Here is a 21,540-nt window from a genome sequence, read left to right as displayed (position 1 = left end):
TTCATATGGTAAATGGACATACATGCAGGCAAGACACTCACACACAAAAAAATAGGAATAAGTCTTTAAAAACAAATAAACAATAAACCCCACAGCCCAAAGTAACCCTTGGCTCTCAGTCCTCCTGTAATCAGTCATTAGGTCAACCTTGCCTTTCTGCAGTAATAGTTCCATGATTTCAGTGTGTCCACCTTGAGCAGCAAGGGCAAGAGGAGTAAATCCGTAGGAGCTCCGTGCATCTGGGTGGGCCCCAGAAGCCAGCATCAACTTTACCATGTCCCATCTGCCTAGCTTGGCAGCCTCATGGAGAGCAGTCCTCTCGTTGGCACATCGCAGATTGACATCCGCTCCACGGCTGATTAGCAAGGTGGCCATGTCGTAGGAGTCTTTCAGAACAGCTGGGAAAATGTGAAGTGGACATTCTATTAATGTGATGTAAGGTAAGTGGTGTATAGCTAGTGACCCTCAGCTCCTTAAAGAATTCTTCCCCTCCCCGCACACTCCAGCATTCTGTGTTTAGGAAACACATCATAAAATAAGGCAGATGCCGGGCAGTGGTGGCGCACGCCTTTAATCTCCAGCACTTGGGAGGCAGAGTCAGGGTGGATCTCTGTGAGTTCGAGGCCAGCCTGATCTACAGAATAAGCTCCAGGATGGGCTCCAAAGCTACACAGTGAAACCCTGTATAAGAAAAACAAAATAATACTAAACAAAAGTAATGTTTGTAGTGCTTTATATCAATGCAATGTTTGCTTTGTAAGCTATGAGCAGCTACTGTGTACTGGCTATTTCCACGGTTGAGACAGAGTTTCATTATTTTCTCAAGAAAATGGGGGCTTAGTGGAGAGGTTCACAACCTGCACTCCTCCCTAGGATCCACAGGCAGTCAATGGTTCCTGGAGGAGATGGAGACATTTCTTCAGTGATAGACCACTAGTGAGTTGTCTGTGCTCCTGTGAATAACCTCTCACCCACGCTTCTTTAAGCAACCCTAATTAAACTCACTGGATATCAAAAACAAGGGCATGAAAAAGGGGGGGCAGAGCTGAAAAGTGGGAGGAGATTAGAGGGACGGGAGAGGGCAATGGGAGATGAACATGACAGAGTACATTACATGAAAATATCGTGCCTAAATACATACATAATTTCATGCATACATGAAAATATCGTGCCTAAATGCCACATCAGTGTACAAAGCAACCCCTGTATTTACCACCTGAAAATACATCACACAGCATAAAACTTTTCACTTTTCAGAAGTGTTATAATGAAACCCAGTATTATGTGTAAGTAATGTATTTTTTTTTCTTAAAGAAAGAAAGGCCAGTGAGATGGCCCAGCGGGCAGAGGCACTTGCTGCCATGCCTGGTGACCTGTGTTCCATCCCTGGGTCACACATGGTGGAAGGAGAGAAACAATTCCTGCAAGTTGTCATATGATCTCCACACATGTACCATGTCAGTGGACCTCCCAACCACCCACACGCAATGAGTAAACAAATGCAAAAATATTATAAAAAGGAAAAGAAAATGCATGTTTATCTGTAAATTCCTTCGGAAGGACAGAAATGCTAAGGCCAGTCTAACTTGACCTCATTGTCTACTAAAATTGCTCCTTCACCCGTGACATGGAATGGTGGTGACAATTTTTATTTACATGTTAATTCTATTTTTTGAATTATTTATGAAAACCGTCTTTACTAAAAGTGAACTCTGTATTCTTAATGAGAGTCTAAATACTTAGTACAGTCCTAAGACGCCAGCAGCTGCTTAGCAGGGGACACTCACAGCAGCTGAAGCCACTTCAGCAAACGGATGGATGACTAAGATGTAATTTCAAAATGTATAGGAGAATGGCTCTGCTCACGGGAACTGAGAGTGTGGACCTGGTTCCCAAAGTGTGCAGTACAGAATGCTCCCTGGGCTTCTTTGCGCTGAAAATGATCATGTAGTTAGCAACAACCACAACAAAACAGCGCGCTGGCCTGGATCCCCGCACCACCAACACACGACATGAATAAAGGAAAGGCAAAAAACCAGAGAGGAAACCAGCCTTCCCCCATCATTGTGAATGGCTTCAGAGGTTAATGTGTGTTTGCTTTTCACATGTCACTTTTACATACTCTACCATCACGCAACACACTCGAGGTTTTGAGAGGGCGGGACTGACCCGCAGTTTCTCTGGTGTAGTGCTCTGTAGTGCATGCACTGCCTTCTCAGAAAGAGTGGGAGCCACGGAGACAACCTTGAGCAGAGTGGTGTTGATAAGAATTCCATTTGTGCTGGGTTTAAAGAGCCAGTCATTAGAATTCTTTGTCTTTCCCAACTATCTTTGTTCTTCCTCTGAGAATTTTTCTTAAACTTTAAATTTTGTTTCTTGGGACACAGTTTCAAAATCCACATAGTGAGTTAAAAGTCAAGAACAGTTGGTCACAGGCGAAGTCACCACATCGGGTTGTCCGAAAGCTAGAAAGCGGGTCTCTGTGTCTGGCCGGCAGGGACCGAATGGACAGGGCCCTAACTGTAGAAGCCTGTGGGGATGGAGGAGACCTAGACCCTTCTCCAAAAACAAGGTGTTCGTTTACCTGTAAGAAGAGGAGAATTGCCTTCCAAATTCTTAGCATTTGGATCGCAGCCATTGAGAAGGAGAAAATGGGCATTTTCTAGGAGGCCACCGCTGACAGCCAAAAAGAGCGGTGTTTCACCGCTGTGGGTGGTCTGTTCCCACACACTGGGTTTGGAAGCTGAAACAAATTCGTCACACCACACAGGTTAAGATGCAGAAATAAACTCAACTTACTCTTCAGAAGCATCAAGAGGAATGAAAAGGAGCTCACCATTCAGGGTTATTTCTAAGACGTTCTTGTTTAACTGCACTGCCGCCCTATGCAGAGGAAGCCAGCCGTCCCCATCTGCTTCATCGAATGCAGCCTGGTCCTTGGTTAAGCGTGCCAACACACCTTCCTCACCTAGTACAAGGAAAACAAAACAGATTCACATTTGGCACACGCAGGAGCCCACGCCACTTCTGGGCTTCGCGGCTGGGGTGAAGAAGAGTCCGAGCGCCATCTTCGGTGACAGGCAAGCTTAGCCGTCAGAGGACCAGCACCGAGGCTTTGTACACGCATTCCTCACACCCAGACCCAGGACCACCCCCAGTTCTGTCTGCACAGGAACTCCGGCATTCTTTGATAAGTTAGGCTGAGGCATTTTTCCCAGAAAAGGCCACTTCAGATTCTGGGTGTCTGTTTCCAGGCTTTTGGAGCGTGGAAGGAAATGCTGCTGCCGCCGCCGCCGCCTCTGTACCTCAGCACACATTGAAGGGAGACTAGGAAGAGTACTTAACTGTCTCTATTGCTTCAACTATCTTCTTATGGTCAGCACTCGAAACGGAATGGGATCTGCATAGAAAACACCCGTGGTTATAAACCTGCTGTTTCTGATGGAAGCCCAAAGGAAAAGGCAAAGACCGCAGTCGTTACTCAGGGATGAACTCTCATAGGAGGCAAACGATGAGACCCAGTGGAGACACTTGCCACGAGGGTGGGCATGCAGCTTAGTGCTAGAGTGCTTGCGTAGCATGCAACATCTTAGGTTTGATCTCCAGTGCACATGCGAATGCATGCACACACTCACCCATGCACACTCACATACGTGTGCTTGTGTATGAGTACAAGGGTTGGGGGGGCGGGAGAGAGACCATTTGTGAACTGTAGAACATTCCTCAACACATTATAGGGAAACTGCCTCTCCAGATCTGCCATCTCTCATTAGACATAACTTCTTGGAGGCAAGGAAACGGGTCTACTTGGGAGCCTAGACTGCAGTGTATGCCTTCAATAAATGTTGCCGAACTGACTCAAACCTGTCTGACATTGAAATAGCATTGTACCACATGAAAAAAAAAATTGATAGCTACTTTATGATTTAGCCAATGTTGCCAATCAGAGAGCATACATGTAGCTGTGCATGACTGTGAACTGTCCACACCTAGGGTAAGGGTGAGTCTTAGGCCGGTTAGAGACCTAGCGGCTCTTTCCTATCAATACTGCCAACAAAACTTGAGTCCATTCACCCAGAGGCGTCAGTCTCTTCTGAGGTTACCATCGGTCCTTGGATCTGGGTAGATGAAGACTGGGCTCCTCACCTGCCTCATTAGGGAATTTTCCATGGTGTCTTGGTTGGGTTCATGTGTACCTTTAACTCCCTAAGGACAATCGTGTATGGTATTCTCTGGCCCTTCCTAGCCTTCATGCATTTCTTCCTTCTGCTTTCCAGTGTGCATCTTCTCACCCAGACTTGCTGTTACCCTCCTTCAACTGTTTTCTTTACTTATTAAATTCTTAATCTTTCCAAGACATCTTTCTGGGCATCTGGGCATCATATCCTATACACACTTAAACTGCAGTTATTCATTGGGAGTGTAACTCGGTGGTGTAGTGCATGATTTGCAGCCACGTGGCCTTGGATTCAATTCCAACCACTACTGAAAAAAAAAAAAAAGACAACTGTGGTGGTTTGAAAGAAAATGGCTCCCAAAGGGAGTGGCACTATTGGGGGGGGCTTGTTGGAGTAGGTGTGGCCTTGTTGGAGGGAGTGGGTCATTGTGGGGGGGCTTTGAGGTCTATTTTCTCCAGTTTCACTAAGCGTGACAGTCAGTTGACTTCCTGTTGCCTGTGAGATATAGGACTCTGAGCTATTCCTCCAGCACCATGTCTGCCTACATGCCACCATGATAATAATGGACTGAACCTCTGAAACTGTCAGTGAGCCCCAGTTCAATGTTTTCCTTATAAGAGTTGCCGTGGTCCTGGTGTCTCTTCAGAGCAACAGAACACTGACTAAGACCCTCCCTGTGTTCTGTCTGCCTTCCCCTTCCATTTTTGTCACATTAGTGTTAAGATCATGACTCGTCTCAACTGTTGAATACTTCTTAACGCCCATTGCCCATGAGGAAGACATTACCTCTCATCTTCTGATGTGGGCTGAGTTAGCCGTGGCTTGTAAATGTCCAGCAAACTCCGCTGAATGACGAGTTGGGTGTCAAAGTCAGCATCTGCGTCCTCATCACTGTTGGAGTAATCCATGTGAAACTTGGATAGGTTCACTTGAGTTCAGGTGTTTTTTCCAGTTGTGAAAAGATTTTCAACTGCTTAAAAATACGGATGACATTTAGAAACCTAGAAAGTTGATAGGACTGAATAATGAAGAAAATGCAAATTTTGAAAACAAAATATTCATTTGAAAATGTCCCATGAATTTAAACGTTTTCTGGATTGCCAGAGTCATCATAAGTTAGAAGTTTCTGTAAATAGACATTTATTTAAAGCTTATTAAAGAAAACCTTCCTTTCATATGAGACTTAGGTTATAAATCATTGCCAACTATACACCAGAGGTTAATGTCTAAAATATGTAGAGAACTGCAAAAATTAAGTACCCAAGCCCTCAAATGATCTAGCCAATCTGAAGGCTAATGAACTGTATAGACAGTCCTTAAAAGAAAAATTTAAATGGCCAGTAAACTAGATGCCCCAGTGCCAGAGGGTGCTCAGCAGCCTTCTGGAGGAGAAAAGACATCAACAGCCATACCCAGCACTGGATCCTGCATATCACAGTAACAGCATGTTTAGGAGGAGATGCTCAGGAGTGTGAGAACTAACCACTTTCTGATGGGCCATGAGACCTGCTCCACAGGAGGGGCTTCATGCTCGGGACTGTCCACCTGGTCATCTTGCTTGAGATCACAGCCTTTGGGGGGGGGGGATCTAGCATTGCTGCTTCACAATTGGCACACTGCCAAACTGCTTTCTAACTATTTGTGTTTATAACCATAGATTTATGCCACTCTAATCTTTGCTACAGAAGCTCCTGTTCGCAATGAGTAGTGGTGAATATAGAAACCCACACATGGTTTAAGTGTCGGGTATAAGTAACTGTGAGAGCTCAGCTGCCGACGACTCCCATATATCCACACCCCCATCTCAAGGCACACTGAGGAAGAAGGGGCAGGAAGGATGTAAGAGCTGGCAGCTGGGGAGGAGGAGAGCTGCAAGGTGGCTTTCGGACAGGATACAGCTGCTGCACACAGGGGCTGGCCCCACACCCATGTACATATCTGGGCGGCACTGACTGGGCTCCGGTGGCATTTGATAGCAATGAACTAGAGGATATGAAGCTGGGAAGGGGACAGAGTGGGAGGTACCAAGAGGAACTGGAGAGGCGTAGTGGTGAGTGGAGATCAAGACAGCTTGTATAAATGCATGAAATTTGCAATGAATAAATAGAAATACTGTTTACCAAACAAAAACTAACCAAAAGAAAATGGCCAGCAAACATCTAAAACACTATTCAACATCAGCTTCCTTAGCCATTAGGGAAATACAAATTAAGCCTCTTTTGGAGATGGCTCAGTTCGTACACCAACATGAGGACCTAGGTTTGCAGCCCAGCACCCATGTAAAAAGGCAGGTGGAACGCACACATTTCTAATCCTAGTGCCAGTTTAGACAATCGGTGAGCACAAGGTAAACGAAAGTGTGAGGCCTGGTGTCAAAAAATAAGGCGGAGTAGATCTCTGTGGTCTCCAAAACAACACAGGCTATTGTCGTCACCCTGGTTACTCACAGTAACTCCGAGTTCATTGCTATCAAACGCCACCCGAGTCCAATCAGTGCCGCCCATATATGAACATGGGCGTGAGGCTATCGCCTGGAGCATGAGCAACCTACCAGAAAGCCACATCCCTAAAAGAGAGTGACCTTCTCTCTCTCCCTCAGCAGCTATCAACTGTCAATAGCTCCTCAGCGAGATGCAGGGCCTCACAGGCATCCACACTGGCATGTAGACTGGTTTCATTTTATGAAGGTGCTATGGATAACCACAGCTGCTGTGCACTGATGTGTGTAACAACTATATCGTGTCTGAAAGTCATCACTTTGCAGCTCTCCTACTGCTGAAGATGCCACATCTTTTGGCTGTAGGAAAAAAAAAAAATCTCAAACAGCCAGTAAAATTTATCCCTGCTGGCTAGCTTTCACAGTGTCATACGCAAGAATTCACAGTAGCCACGGTTACCTGCAAGAGACCTTCCCAAGATCAAACTCATCAAATCCTGGTGTATATGGAACAGACAATCTCTGTCCCATCCCTTATTGCAAAACTACTATAAGCTGATATATTCTAGGTGAGTGAAAATCATTTTTTAAAAAGATGTGATTACTGATAGGATTCCTATGCTCCAGGGCATGGCCCCACATTCACCCACACACATATGGAGAGTACTAACTGAACTTAGTGGGTTATAAAAAAGAAAAAAAAAACACAAAACAAAATAAGGACAAGAAGCTTGGAGAATGACATGTTGGGGGAAATATATGACCATATTTCATTGTATGCACTCATAAAAATGTCAAGAACAAATAAAATTAAAAACGAGGTGGACAGCAATAGAGAAGTAGATCCCACATCGCCCTCTGCCTTACACACACACACACACACACACACACACACACACACACACACACAGGCATACACTACATGAAATTAGACAGGGACCATAAGAGGAAATGGTTTTAAAGGAGGGGGAGGGGAGAAAAAGAGAGTGATGGAGACATATGAAAGTCAAAAGGGGAACTGTATGGGGAAGGAAGGGACTCAGGAAGAAAGGCAGGGGAGGGCAATGTCTGGGGAAGGGAACGAGTAAAGTATAATGACAGATGTGTCTGAAAATCTCAAAATAAAACCCGTCTACATGCTAACTTCAAAACTTAAAGCAAAACGGTAAAAACAACAAAAAACTACTTGTGAATAAATAATTAAATGAAACTTTAAAGGGATTTTAAAAAAAAGCCCAGGCCATTTTTGCAATACTGAAAGTGTTTATTATTGACTTTATTATGGACAAGGCATGTGAGTTTTTCCTCAATGATTCTGGCACCCAAAGAAGATCTTCCCTATACAGTGAATGTTGTACTAAAAATACTATTTTATCTAGTAAGAACTAAAAGTGACATGCTATGGGAATGAATACACCACAAAGAATAGGAATAGCAGTAGTTAAGACGAGGCAGTGTATTAGGCAATATCTAAATGGTTTAAAAAGAACATTACTATAGAACAGGCTCTAAAGACTAATTTTTACCTTTTAAAATATCTTCTAGGACTGCTCTGAAGTTTCCATGTTGCAGGTATCTGGATCTCCACTCCCTCTGGTGACCATTATAAATAGCTTTACTATAAATACTTAATCATAAGACAGTCTGGCATGTTTTCCTTGTTTTTCACACGTGGGTTTGTGCTGTCTGGAAACATGACCTCTTTTCTTCACTGCCAGATTCGTCAGATTTAAAAGATTTCATCTTATTTGGGAGATAGAAAGTATTTTCAGGGGATTAGCCATGAAAAAAAAAAATCATTGTCTTATATGGCCACTGGAGACCGGAATTTCTCACTTAAGAGGTGTTAACATTCTGACCCGCCCCTTGAAATCCCGCTTCTTGGGCCACACTGCGTCCTGGTGTAAAAACCTCATTTTAAGGAAAACTCCTCCCCTTTCTCTTTCCTGCTTTTCCTCCCACGAGGTGTGCACCCTTGACCTCTCTCTCTCTCTCCCTCTCTTCTCCCCCTCTTCCCTATCTCTCTTCATCTCTTTTATAATAAACTTTCCACGTGGATGCAGTGCCTGGGTGTGAAGGACTGTCCACATGCTGCTGCCTCCTGCATCTGCCCAGCATTTTTTCCCCTCATGAGCGGGCCCTGGTCTGGCCAGCCTTGGGTCCTCCGCATGCACAATTCATAACATTGGTACCCAGTGTGGGGCAATCCCACTGCTTTCTGCCCACGGTCTGACAAGCCCTGGGACCCTGTGCTGCCCACCATTTTTCCAACTAGAACACCACCAGGGGACTCTTCACCCTATGGGATTGGTAAGATTCCTCCCTTCCCTTCTGGTCATTTTCCCACAACTGAGGCTTCATCTCAGTCTGCTTGCTGGTACCACGTGTCTTTCAGGCTTTACACACACACACACACACACACACACACACACACACACACACACACACACACACACACACACACCGCCGCCACCTGGCGCTATGGGGTAGCATATGGAAACGGCCTGTGTCCGCTCAATTCCACCGCCCACAGCCTTTGGCACGATGGTCCATTGGCTATCTTGCACCGTTATCATTGGCCCTCGCTGACCCTCTGGGACACTCGAGGTCAGTTTGCAAGGCCTTATACCTAACTGTGGAAAAATGTGCCTACCCTACCCCAGCTCCCTCCTCATCACCCACCTCCCCATGCTCCTCCAGTGTCTGCTAAGCAATTATGTCATCACCTGTCGCCAGGTTCCTTCCCGCAACATGTACAATTGCCTGCCAGGGAAAACTCGCTCTCTCTGCCTGTCCCTTGCCTCTAATTCCTCTCCTTGTCCGTAATTCGTTCTCTTAAATGTTTTCCCTCTGCCACTTAACTCTGTTGCCAGGACCTCCCATTCCAAGCGAGGGAACTTGGCAGGAAGCCCCTCCCCCTCTGCAGCCTGTGGAGCAGCTGCAGAAATGTCTGTTCACTTGACTGTATTTCTGCTGCTGCCACTGCTCACGCTGCTGGGTCAGGCCAGGCGGAGCAGAGACCCCTGCCCCCACCACGCCTGCTCGCACCATGCTGCAGCTCCAGGAAGGCGTCCCTCTCTCCTGCCTGACTGCACTGCTCCTCTGTTTCCCAGTCCGCCCCCACAGCACTGCCTCTGAGCTCCAATGCATTCCAGTAAAGTTTCCCAAAAAACTTTTCTCCATCTTTCTGTCACAAAGTCTATTTCCTATGTGTGAATGGAAATGTATGATTGACATGGCCATCTATATTTCTTTCTGACTTTGAAACACTTCAGTTTATCTGTTCGTCAGGGGCATATTTGATAGGGGCCAATCATGTGGTCAGGCAGCGCCATCTTAAACAAGGGCAATGATGTGATCAAGCCGCCATCCTAAATAGGTCAAAATGGACAGGTCATATGACCTCACTGCCATCTTTACTAAGGGCACCAGGAAGTCACTTCCTGACTCAAGTTAAGGGCAGGGCGACAGAGTTCCAGTCGTGGCCTGGCGTTTGTTCCTCCATGGCTACTTGTGTGGGTGGGGGAGCTGTCTGGGTGGGGCAGAGGTCCAATCGTGGCCTGTCCTTCATTCCTCTGTGGCCACTAGTGTGGGTGGGACCCAGAGACATATGCGCTCCCCTCTGGGGCATCAGCAGAACCATTATATTAAGATTTTAAAATTTTAGATCTTAACATTAATACAATTCTGATACACTTTGGGTCACAAGCTCAGGATTTTAAATTTTCCTTGGTTATTCATTACCTGCTTTTCCTGATTGGAATTTCAATACTGATTGGTAATACTAAGGTATCTAAAACTTTTATGTCATTTTGTAAGATAATTCATATAGGCCTCAGAGGATTGAAAGAGTCATAAAGCCCAGATCCACTTCACAGGGTTGGAAGGACTCCAGCTTAAATTTCCCCCGCTTGTCTATTCCAAAGGATGGTATTTTTTCTCTCTCCTAGTCTTGGGACTCCTGCTCTTCCCAATTACTAAGAATATGGGCCTAAAAATTCCAAATAAGTTAATAAATTTTAACTTCTCTTCCTAGTTTAAATTTGTCTCAACAGGTTTCCACTTGGCTGGCGGACACCTCCAAGCTTCAGTTGCTGACCACACTGCTGCAGACTTGCTAAATGCTAATGTAGACCAACCACTGTAATTGTTCCTTGTCTCTACAACTGTGTCAGATAACCACGTGCTTCTGACAGATGCCCCATTGCCTAGCCTTTGACCAGCCTTTTATCCTTTTTTGGGGCCCTGACAACAACGCCCCAATGCCAGCTTGATGCAGTTACCGAAGAGAATACATTGTCCCAAGTTCCTTGTCCAGAATAGGCTGAAATGCTGGGTCAAAAGGAAACACCCTGGCATAGAGGACCAATTGGCTATCTAATGCCCATTGATACTTATTAATTAAAATGGTATTGCAATAAGATAAGAAATTTGACTTTCTTTATGCAGAACTAGGGAGGTATTGTATGACCTTAAGAAATTATTATTATTATTATTTATTATTATTATTATTTTTATTATTATTATATAATAATAAATTATTATTATTATTATTATTTTAGTTTTGGTGCCTGTCCTGGATCTTGCTCTGTAGACCTCAAACTCACAAAGATCTAACTGGCTCTGCCTCCTGAGTGCTGAGATTGAAGGCATATGCCACCACCACCTGGTAAGAAATTATTTCTATATAAATCATTTAGGATGGCTGTCTGGTCCTTTTCCTTTTCTCAGAGTTGTGCCGTACCCTGACTCACAAGCCCCCTTTCTCCTGTTCCCATTTGGCCTTGGGATCTTTCCCCCGTCACTCTTCTTTGCCTTCTCAGGAGATAGCTTAAAAAATAATTATTTCTATATAAGTCATTCAGGATTATAATCTGGCTGTATTCAAAGATCAGCCAACTTCATTAAGCTATAACTAACTGAGAAACCTGTATATTCAGATTTAAGTGATATATATATATATATATATATATATATATATATATATATATATGCTCTCAAAGTTATAAATACATCTAACAGATTTTGTTCCCTGGTCCTCAAACACCTGTAGAGATCTGAGAACATGGCATTTAATAAGAAACTTTTTATGATAAAGAGACCTGTCAGCTCCTGTATCTTCTCCAGGAAGACGGATGGCCACAGAACTTCTACCTGGAAGCTCATGGCAAGGCTGACCACACAGCAAAAAGCTGAGATCCTGTCCAGACTGTGAATAAGTGGAATAATGGAGGACTGATAGACCCATACTGCAAAGTCAAGGTGGGTCAGTCTCCCCAAATTTCTCCTCCATATCTGTCAGATCTTCTGAGCCTACCATCTGAACAAATGCTGCCTTTGGGGCCTCTGTCCCCAACAACCACAGAGAGACTTGGAATTACTGCCTAGGTAGCTGGAAAACTATCTTACTTCTTAAATGTATCCTTCTCAGATCTGACGATGTTTAATGACTAGGGGGTATCAGTTTAAGAGCTCCAGACTTCATGGTACAGGGTAGACTGGTTTCAAATATAACTCCAGAGGTTCAAAGTTTTAACAAATGGTTCCTAAGGTTTTTAACCCTTTTGCCTTGATGTAAATCCATTCCAGCTGTCTTACAGATAACTACAGGCTCCTGGGAAAAGTTTTGCTACTGCATCAAGAAATCTGGTCTGATGAAAACTAACAATCTCCAGAGCCCACTTCTGACCCCACCTATTTTTTGAGCATATTTTGCAGATTCGCTTTTCCCCCGTGACTTCCAGAGAAACAGCAGATGCCATGGCTTCTATACTCCTGATTTGGTGTGCCATTTCCATGCAAGCTCCTGGAACACCACTGCTGCAACCTGCCTCCTCAGCTCTCTCAAGGAACGTTCCTGCGATCTTCTGCCATGCATGACCCCCAGTTTCCCCCTCCCCACTTCGCCCCTTGGCAGCTTGAAGCATTCTCAGGAATTCAGCACCCTTGTTCCCCCACTTGCTCCCATAACTCAACTCTTTTATAATAATCAAAATGGAGGAATGTTAGTATTCTGTTTTGTCCTTTGAAATCCTGCCCCTTGGGGCCACCCTGCATCCTGATGTAAAAACCTCATTTTAAGGAAAACTCCCTCTCTCTCTCTTCTACTTTTCCTCCCATGAGGTGCACATCCTCAACCTCTCTCTCTCTCTCTCTCTCTCTCTCTCTCTCTCTCTCTCTCTCTCTCTCTCTCTCTCCTGTGTTTGTATCAAACTGTGAGAAACTAGATAAAATCTGCAAAGATTTCCACATGCTTCAACATAGAACTTTGTCTCACATTTTCTCTGAAGGTGTCTAGCTGAACCCAAAGGCATCTGGTTACAGGACTTTTCTAATCAAGGGTGGAACATCAGACAGAATGGGGTAAAGGCCCGTTCAAGGAATGACACCACAATACACAGTTTGGGAAATTTTTTAAGTAAGTGAAAATTTAAAAATTATCAGATGTTTTCTAAATTTGTTCAGTTTAGTTATCCAGCTGACAGAGCAGAGCCACACCACGTTTGACCCAATGTTGAATAGGCAGGTCTGTTTCTAACAACATGGCAATAACGAAGTTGGTAGAGTGTCCTGTAGTGGAAAGAGTTCCTTTACGTTCACTTGTCTTGTAGAGGGGGCAGATATAGGCGTTTGTCTTTGTAATCTTGGACTTTTCATCTTGAAAAAGAAGAAAAGAGAGAGACATCCATTAAAGAAAGAGGAAACAGCCATTGTTTCTAAAAGAACAATTGTTTACTTTGTAATAGAATGGCCAAGATCTTGAGTGTGATATTTGTAAGATTTAGGTTTTTTTTAACAGTGGGTATATTGAGGCAAGCACTTTCATATGGTTAATGAGTCTTGGTCTATAAATCAAGAGTTGATTGTAAAGTTTTGCTCCTGTGGGACTGGAGAGATGGCTTAGTAGATAATACATGGCTCAGGAGTTAAGAGCACTAACTTGTTCTGGGACCCCAGTTCAGTTTCCAACACTTATATCTGGCAGCTCACAACTTTTTGTAACTCTAGATATAGAAGATCTGATGCCTTCTGGCCTCCACAGGCACCCGCACATACATAGCACACACAGACAAACACATAAATTGAAAATTAAACTCTTTCAAATAATTATGTGTATACATGTGTGTTTCTTTCTGTGGGGATGGGAGTATCTGGACATGAGGGCACTGGATCCCCTGGAATGGAGTTGCAGGCACTTGAAAGCCATCTAACATGGGTGCAGCGGAGGCAACTTGGGTCCTCTGCAAGAGTAGCAGATGCTCTTAACTGCTGAATTATCTCTTCAGCCCCATAAAAACCAATCTTACCAAAACAGTTTGGATCTCTGGGAAGGTGTGAATCTCCAGAGGATGAGGGAGGGAAGGAGAAAGCACACACACAGGGAGTGTGTGATAGAGGAGGTTGGGGAGAAACTGCGTAGACTCCAGGAGCACTCCTTAGAACTGCACTGGACATTCTGAATTACAACGGAAGCAAATGCCAAGAAGTACAATAGCCCTGCAGGGGTGGAAGCTGGCACTACCTGCCAGCCAGCTTCAACAGGCCAATTAGAAGAAGCTGAAGGTCCTACCTGTTTTTAACAGGTTACTAATAAGGAAAATATACCAACTCCCGTAAACTCACAAAATAATCGATGTATAATTCCTAGAGGAGTTTTTCTAAATGAAAGGCACCCTTGTCACCATTGAATCACGTTAATAGAGAAGATATTTGATAGGTTGGGTGGTGAGTGTAGGTAATTGGTGAATATGTTCATCCACTGTTATTTAAGACTAGAAAATTGGGGCTAGGGGTGTAAGTCAGTGGTAGAACACGTCTTCACATGCAGGAGGCCCTAGGTTTGATCATAAGCACTTCAAAAAGGAAAACTAAAAATAATTTTTCAAAAATTAGAAAAATGAATGAGCCTCATTATTCATTTACTTTTAGAAAAAAAATGGTGATAGTAGAAAGAGCAAGTGCCTCCTCAAAGGGGTAAAGTTGCCCTCTATCCCACGGGGTTTCCATATGGGTCTTAGATCTCCTGGCTGGCTCCAAGGCCTATGGGTCTCTTACCGGCAGAAAACGCTGGGCACTGGCAGTCCTCATCAGAGCCTGCGCCCTCTGGCACTTAGCAAAGGCACGCAGCCAAAGTGTGTGTGTGTGGGGGGGGGAGAGGCTGTCGCTCTGTGAGATCCATCACAGAAGCGCGAGGATGTAATAAACAGGATGGTGTCTTAAAAAGATGGTTAACTTTTAATTTATATGTTATGTGCATATGTCTGTGTGTACGTGTGCCATGTTTGAGCTGGTGCCTGCTGAGGCCAGAAGAGGATATCAGATCCTCTGGAGCTGGAGTTACCAGCTGACAGACTTGGGTGCTGGAAATAAGCTTGTCCTCTGGAAGAAGAGCAGGTGCGCTTCACTGCTGAGCCATTTCCCCAGGCCTTAAAACTGTATCTTATATAGGCTAACAGCATAAAGAAGCAGAGTGATGGTCCCAAAGTAACAGAAGTGCTCCCAAATAGTTACAGCACAGACATCCCATCTTGTATAAATCACAAAGGAATTAAAACTTAAAAGGTTTGGGTAAAAAGTTATTCAGGGGAATAATTATCCTCTAACTATATTCTGTTACATATTTACTTGGTTTTATCCATATGATGGGCATCAGGTCAAACAAAAGTTTGGGATATTGTTCAGCAAGCAATCCACTGCAAAGAGAAATTGATGGATATTAGTAGTGATTTCTGAAATTTACTCATTAGAACAAAGTTGCCATTTGGACATTGACCAGAGATACAGGAGAAACATTAGATTTCTAGAAAAAGAGGGGGTGGGGGAGAAGGGGAAGAGGAGAGGAAAGGGAGAAGGAGGAGACGATGGATAGTTGAGAGAGGAAGCTTATGGACAGGCGAGGCGGACAGAAGGGAACAGATACCAATGCTGGCCAGTTTCTGAGTGCTGCTCAGGATACAGACACTGTGCTACCACACTCCACTCCCACGGTGGTCATGCCGTTCCTAGTCCACAGAGAGAGTGGAGGCTCACAGACAGAATAATCTTCTCCAGCTCCTGACAGGGTCAAGGGTCAAGTGTAAGCTGGGCATGCTGACTCATCCCTCTAAGATCAGTGCTACAGAGGCTGAGCCAGGAGCACTCCTGTGAGTCCAAGTCCACTCTAGGATACAGAGTGAGACCTCGATAAACAAGACAAAGTAAATATAAAGTAAAGAAAACAGATCTGTTTTCCTTTTAGTATGCTACTTTTTTTTTTTTTTTTGGTTAGGAAGGAAGGAAAATTAAGCAATTGAAGAAGGCAAAGAAAAATGGCAATTCGCCTCTTCACCTGTTGAGGGGTGAACCAGCCATGGTGGTGCACACCAGGAGGACAGTGCTTAAGAAGATGTGGCATGGGGATCAGGAGTTCAAGGCCAGCCTAGACTACACTTCTGTGGGGAATAGAACTCAGAAGTGTACGGGTTAAAGATGAGAGGCTGCCATGAGTCTCAGAAGAGACTTTGAACTTTGGAATCGTGACTTTGTTGAGACAGACTGTGGGGACTTCTGAAGTCGGACTTAGTACATTTTGCATTACGATCTGACTATAAGCCTGTGGAGGCCAGGGAGTAGACTGGGCCTCTTCAGTAACCCTGTCTTGAAATTATCTCTATAGAATTAGCATATTGCTTCCTTTTCAGTGGTTTTTCCTACCTCAGTTTCCACAGACTTGGGAGCAAAGTCCAACCCCATTTTTGAACAATAGATCATGCTGATAAATGAATTGTTAAGGACCAGGCTCTAAGGGAAATGTTCTGCCTTTTCTTCTCATCCCTACTTATTTTAAACCAGGAAAAGCTTAATAGTTTCCTCTCTGTTTCTAAGAATAAAACTGGGAATCTGTACACACACACACACACACACACACACACACACACACACACACTCATACACGCATACACACACATACACACTCAGATACACACAGACATACATACACATAGATACACACACACACACACACACACACACACACACACACAATCAAATGTAAGCAGAAGATTTCCATTCACTAAATGGAAGCTTTATTAAACTGTCAGTGGTTAAAAATTGATTCAGTCCTACACATTACAAGATGGAAGGGAGCCGTTTTCAAGTAGAAGCAGGAAAATAATTTCAGCTAACTTTTCTACTATTGAGACCACTAGAATATCAGCTAAAATTGTTAGGACCTAAAAGTAATCCCTCGTCCATTTTCCCAGCCTGCATGAAGACTTGTGCAAGGATTCTGATGACATGTTACTTCTCCTAGAAGAGGCCCTTTGCTTTGAAAGAAGATAGGAGACCACTAATGACAGTGATTGATCTATGACTAATCTGTGGTGGCAGACAGTTTGAATGGAAAGCACTAACTTGGTCCTGTCCCACCGTGCTCCATCAAGGTACAAGCCATGAATATACACGCCATCTTCTGGTGCGCTGTCAGAAGCATGACGAGAAATCACCTGCAAAGAGACCCACACTGTTAATGTTGTTCACCACGTACCTTCATCTCATGAAGAAAACTCTGGCTGGACAGTCAGGGTACATTAAGAAAAAAAAACCTGTCAGACTATAAAGTTTTTCAGCCATAATGTCTAAAAATATACACTATTATATAGTTGCCGTGTGTGTGTGTGTGTGTGTGTGTGTGTGTGTGTGTGTGTGTGTAGGCATAATGAGCATGTATATGAATGGGTGTGTGGAGGCAGAGGTCAACCTTGGGTGTGAGTCTTCAGGAGCCATCTTCCTTGGCTGGCTGGCCAGTGAGTCCCAGGTATCTACCTGCCCACTTCTCCAGCGCTGGGATTACAAATGCATGTAATCTGGCCAGCAGTTTCACACGGGTTCTTTTCTAGGGGAGAAGTCAGGTCCCCATGCTTGTGTGTTAAGCATTTTACTAACTGAGCTATCTACCCAGCCACATACAATTATTTTGAAACATTTTATCACATTAATTTTTGTTAACATAAGAACAATACTGGGTTATTTGTACCAAATATTGACATTACAAAAGCTCTAAATACTGTAAGACAAGAGTTATATAATTTATAAAACACAAAGAATAGAGAAATAATTTGGTTATATTGAACCTTTATATATAAATTTTGCATATTCTTCTTGCTTAAGCATATGACTGATTTAGCATCATACTATTGAGTTAAAGGAGTGACCTTTTGTACCTCAAATTCGTAGCCTAGTAAATCAATAGGGATGGTGTACTTTCTGGCATAATTCTGCATCGCTCCGGTTAAAAAAGCTTGGGTGAAAAAGAAACCAGAGATCCAAAACACATTGGGTTTTCCCAAAGAGAACCATTCCTACAAAGGAAAACAAGATACATTACGTCTATTTTTACGAAAGTGTCACTGCACGTACAATTCCTGATTCTGATTTTCGTCTATGTTGTCCTCACTTTCCCTGACATCAAATGCTCCCTCTTTCCTCCTTTCTTTTTCATAGTTATTCTTCTTGGAAATTCAAAATGGTTTCAGCATTAATTTGAGTAAGTTTAACTTGAAAGAGTCAAATCTGCAAAAGGCCATCTGTAATTTTGAGTGTTCATTACATTGTTGAGCCCAATGAAGAGCTGCCATCTTTAGAATTTTAACCTTTAATTAATGCTATTTCTCATGCTAGCCCAGCTCTTGAGCCCAGGTAAGGCCCTTGTTTGCATGTGCACTGCCCACTCTGGATGCTCAGTCTTCTTCCTGCTCCAGTGTGCACTGTCCTCTTGCTCCTGTCTACTCAATGTCTGAACAATGTCGCCGAGACACTTCTGGCCAGGCATAGTTTGTCATCTTGCACAATTCTGCAGTGGCCCACCAAAGTAAAACCAGACCTCCTAGTCTCCTACTCAAGATTCTTTTCCATCTGGCCCCACGGTATATTTTCAAGTGTGCCTTTTACTTTCAGGAATTCTTTACTCTAATTAGCTAGGCCTACATAGTGGTCCTGGCTATGCTGAATGGGCACCGTGGTTTTTTTTTTTTTTTTCTGCCTTTCTTTCGCCCCTCCCACACTCTCAGTCCAAATCTTTCTGAAGGCAGAACTCTGCCTAGTCCTGGAGTGGAGCCTGTGATTAACATCTGACCAATCATACTTCAAGTCACGGCAGCAAGTGACTCAGTGTAAGCCAAAGATGCAGAAGTGCTTGCTGAAGCCCTTGGTACAGGGTTTACCCTAATCTCAAAGTATCCCTCTCATTCTCCCCACACGGTACCTTTGTGTAAACATAAACTATGAGATAAGAAAGCACAGGAGCCGAGGAAGAACAGCAGCTTCTCATCTTATACTTTCCTGTGCCCTGAACATCTTTGTGCACGTATGTGCATGTGCAGCCTGGGAAGGGAGAGTCAAAGAACTTCTCTCACACTTTTTTTTTTTTGAGATAAGATAGAAGGCAAAGGACAAATGTTGATAAATCTAAGACTTGGGCTTTTTTGTGACTTCCTTTGAGCATTAAAATCACAAGACAACATTAAACAGTAGAGTCTGGGAATCACAGACTTAGAACTTTTATAAATATGTCACTCGAGTTTGACTAAAGTAAAATTTCAATTTTCTACTCAGTACTTCAAAACATGTGCATTTTATATATTCATACATTTTGCTTAGATAACCAGGAAACTACTCATCACATTTCTTTCAACCTAGGGACATTAAAGTGACCACAGTTGATTACTAATATCTCTCTGCTCAACAATGACAAGTATATATTTTGCTATATACAATATATACTGTGCTATATACAATATTTGAATGAATGTTTTTTTCATTTGAATAATACATATTTTAGTATAAAATTATCTATCATCCATCTATCTATCTATCTACCTATCTATCTATCATCTATCTATCTATCTATCTATCTATCTATCTATCTATCTATCTATCTATCTATCTATCTAACACTTTACCTGTAAAAAGCTCAGCCGGGCTAGGAAATCTGTGATGTAACTTCCAAGGGGCTTCAGACTTGGGTATGATCGTTCCGCCCACATTTCTGGAACCTTCCCAACAAGCAAGCTGCTTGAAAGCGCTTCCAATGCAGAGTCCATTACAACCACACCTTTAATAGCCTTCTTAAGGTCCTGTAGAGTATTACGTATAGTTCTAATTAAACTGCAATGAAAGAAATGGTGTCATCAACATATACTTGATAGTAAACATCCATGTACAATCTGCAAAAGAAGAGACAACAGGAAACAGTCACAGCTTTGTGGGAGTGTTCCCCAAAGCACGGCTATGCCAGTTGATAGGTGGCATATGAGGTAAATGTAGGTGCCATTTGAATGAGCATTGTCATTTTAGCCATTACATACTTTTTTTTTTGAGACAGGGTCTTACTATGTAGCCCTGGATAACCTGGAATTGGCTATGTAGACCAGGCTGGCCTTGAACTCACAGAGATCCCTCTACCACTGCTTCCCGAGTGCTAGGATTAAAGGTGCACACCACCACAAGTGGCATACTATCTTGAAATACAGAATAAACCAGTAGCATATCAATTTATTATTATTTGATATTCATATCAAATAATATCAAATACTTTTCTGGCTATTATTGTTCAGGACCTAGATAACTTTAAAAAATATATGTTGATAAATTATAATTGTGTATGTTTATGGAATATAAGGTGGTGTTATAATTTTTAATACAATTGGAAAATCATGTTAAACTCATGTTAAACTCATGTTAAAATCATGGGGGGTTCGTGAGGACCCCCCATGCTGTTTTCACATAGTGTATGTATGGGTTTACTTCCCACTGGCCGTTTTCATGAGAGCGAGGGATGACACTTAACGCTTTTCATTCGAGTCTCTTCTAGGTGCTGGTGCTGGTGCTGGTGCTGGTGCTGGTGCTGGTGCTGGTGCTGGTGCTGGTGCTGGCCTTCCTTCTAACATTGGCCTTTGGATAGCTTGTGTGAGAATGCGTGTTCAAGTCTCTTGCCCACTGATTAATCTGTAAGTTGTGTGAGTTCCTTACATATTTTATACATGATTGCTTCCTTTGATATGGAGAATCTTTGTATTTTGAGGGAATTCCATTTGTCTGTCTTTGCCTTTGAGGGTTATAGTCTCAGGCTTGTTTGTCTGGTATTGGTGACTGAACTCAGGACAGTAGTGATGTAGTCTATCACTGAACCACCGGCCCAGTACACTTTCAGGTCTTGGGTTAAACCTTTATCTATTTGCAGTTGGCTTTGTATGTGGTATGACATAAGGTCCAATTTCCTTCATTTGCCCTACACACATCCAGTTTCCCCAGCACTGCTTACAATGAGACTGTAGCTGCTCCACTGGGTACCACTGGCCCCGTTGTCAACTATCAGCTGACTATAAACTATGTTTTCCATTTTCTGAGCTCTTGCCTCTGTCCCTCCCTCGGTCAACGCATTCAGTAACCACCATCTGATCATGCTCCTGGAGTTTGGGTAGTGTGATGTCCCCAACTTTGCTCTTCTTTGCTTATAACTGCATTAGATATTTGAGATACTTTCTGACTCTTTATGAATTATATGAATTCTGAAATTGTTTTTCCTATAGCTATGAGACAAGACCTTTGAACTTTTATAAATGTTTCTTTGGATTTATGGACCATTTTGGGAGGATCAAATTCATTCAAGCAAAGAATCACCTGAGGAAAAATATTACATTATCTGTATAATATTACAGATAACATGGAAATATAGAAAAAAGTTGAAAAAATGGGGTTGTGCAGGCAGGACAAAGTGGCATAGCCCTGTAATCTTAGCACTCGAATGACTTAGAATTTCTTTGCACTTGAGGCCAGCTTGGGCTATATAGTGAGTTCAAGGACAGTCTGTGCTATGTAATAGCAAGACTCTGTTTCATAAAAACCAAAAAAGTATTATGCAATGGCTGAAAAGGGAAACCATGTATC

General features: G+C 43.1%; 2 protein-coding genes across 4 annotated transcripts in view; both read right to left on the bottom strand.

Moving 5' to 3' along the window:
• The window catches only part of Asb14 (ankyrin repeat and SOCS box containing 14), a 33,161-nt gene extending 23,870 nt beyond the window's left edge, over nucleotides 1-9,291 (bottom strand). For 2 of the 3 annotated variants that reach the window (XM_076544099.1, XM_042284477.2), the window contains exons 1-2: nucleotides 2,585-2,718; nucleotides 153-398 (exon numbers count right to left, since the gene is read on the bottom strand). In XM_076544099.1, the coding sequence (XP_076400214.1) occupies nucleotides 153-375 (223 nt within the window). In that variant the 5' untranslated portion in view covers nucleotides 376-398; nucleotides 2,585-2,718. Of the gene's footprint in view, nucleotides 1-152; nucleotides 399-2,584; nucleotides 2,744-2,836; nucleotides 2,971-3,346; nucleotides 3,401-4,964; nucleotides 5,149-8,141 lie in introns of those variants that run through there. The other variant, XM_076544100.1, reaches the window with a different exon arrangement.
• Nucleotides 9,292-13,011: 3,720 nt separating this feature from the next.
• The window catches only part of Dnah12 (dynein axonemal heavy chain 12), a 175,415-nt gene continuing 166,886 nt past the window's right edge, over nucleotides 13,012-21,540 (bottom strand). The window contains exons 72-76 of the mRNA XM_076544093.1: nucleotides 19,554-19,758; nucleotides 17,817-17,954; nucleotides 17,008-17,099; nucleotides 15,241-15,308; nucleotides 13,012-13,272 (exon numbers count right to left, since the gene is read on the bottom strand). Of these exons, the coding sequence (XP_076400208.1) occupies nucleotides 13,082-13,272; nucleotides 15,241-15,308; nucleotides 17,008-17,099; nucleotides 17,817-17,954; nucleotides 19,554-19,758 (694 nt within the window). The 3' untranslated portion in view covers nucleotides 13,012-13,081. The remainder of the gene's footprint in view (nucleotides 13,273-15,240; nucleotides 15,309-17,007; nucleotides 17,100-17,816; nucleotides 17,955-19,553; nucleotides 19,759-21,540) is intronic.

The sequence above is a fragment of the Peromyscus maniculatus genome, chromosome 9 (genome assembly GCF_049852395.1).
Source record: "Peromyscus maniculatus bairdii isolate BWxNUB_F1_BW_parent chromosome 9, HU_Pman_BW_mat_3.1, whole genome shotgun sequence".
In the NCBI taxonomy this organism is placed as follows: Eukaryota; Metazoa; Chordata; class Mammalia; order Rodentia; family Cricetidae; genus Peromyscus; species Peromyscus maniculatus.
This window is presented reverse-complemented; position numbering and strand designations above follow the sequence as displayed.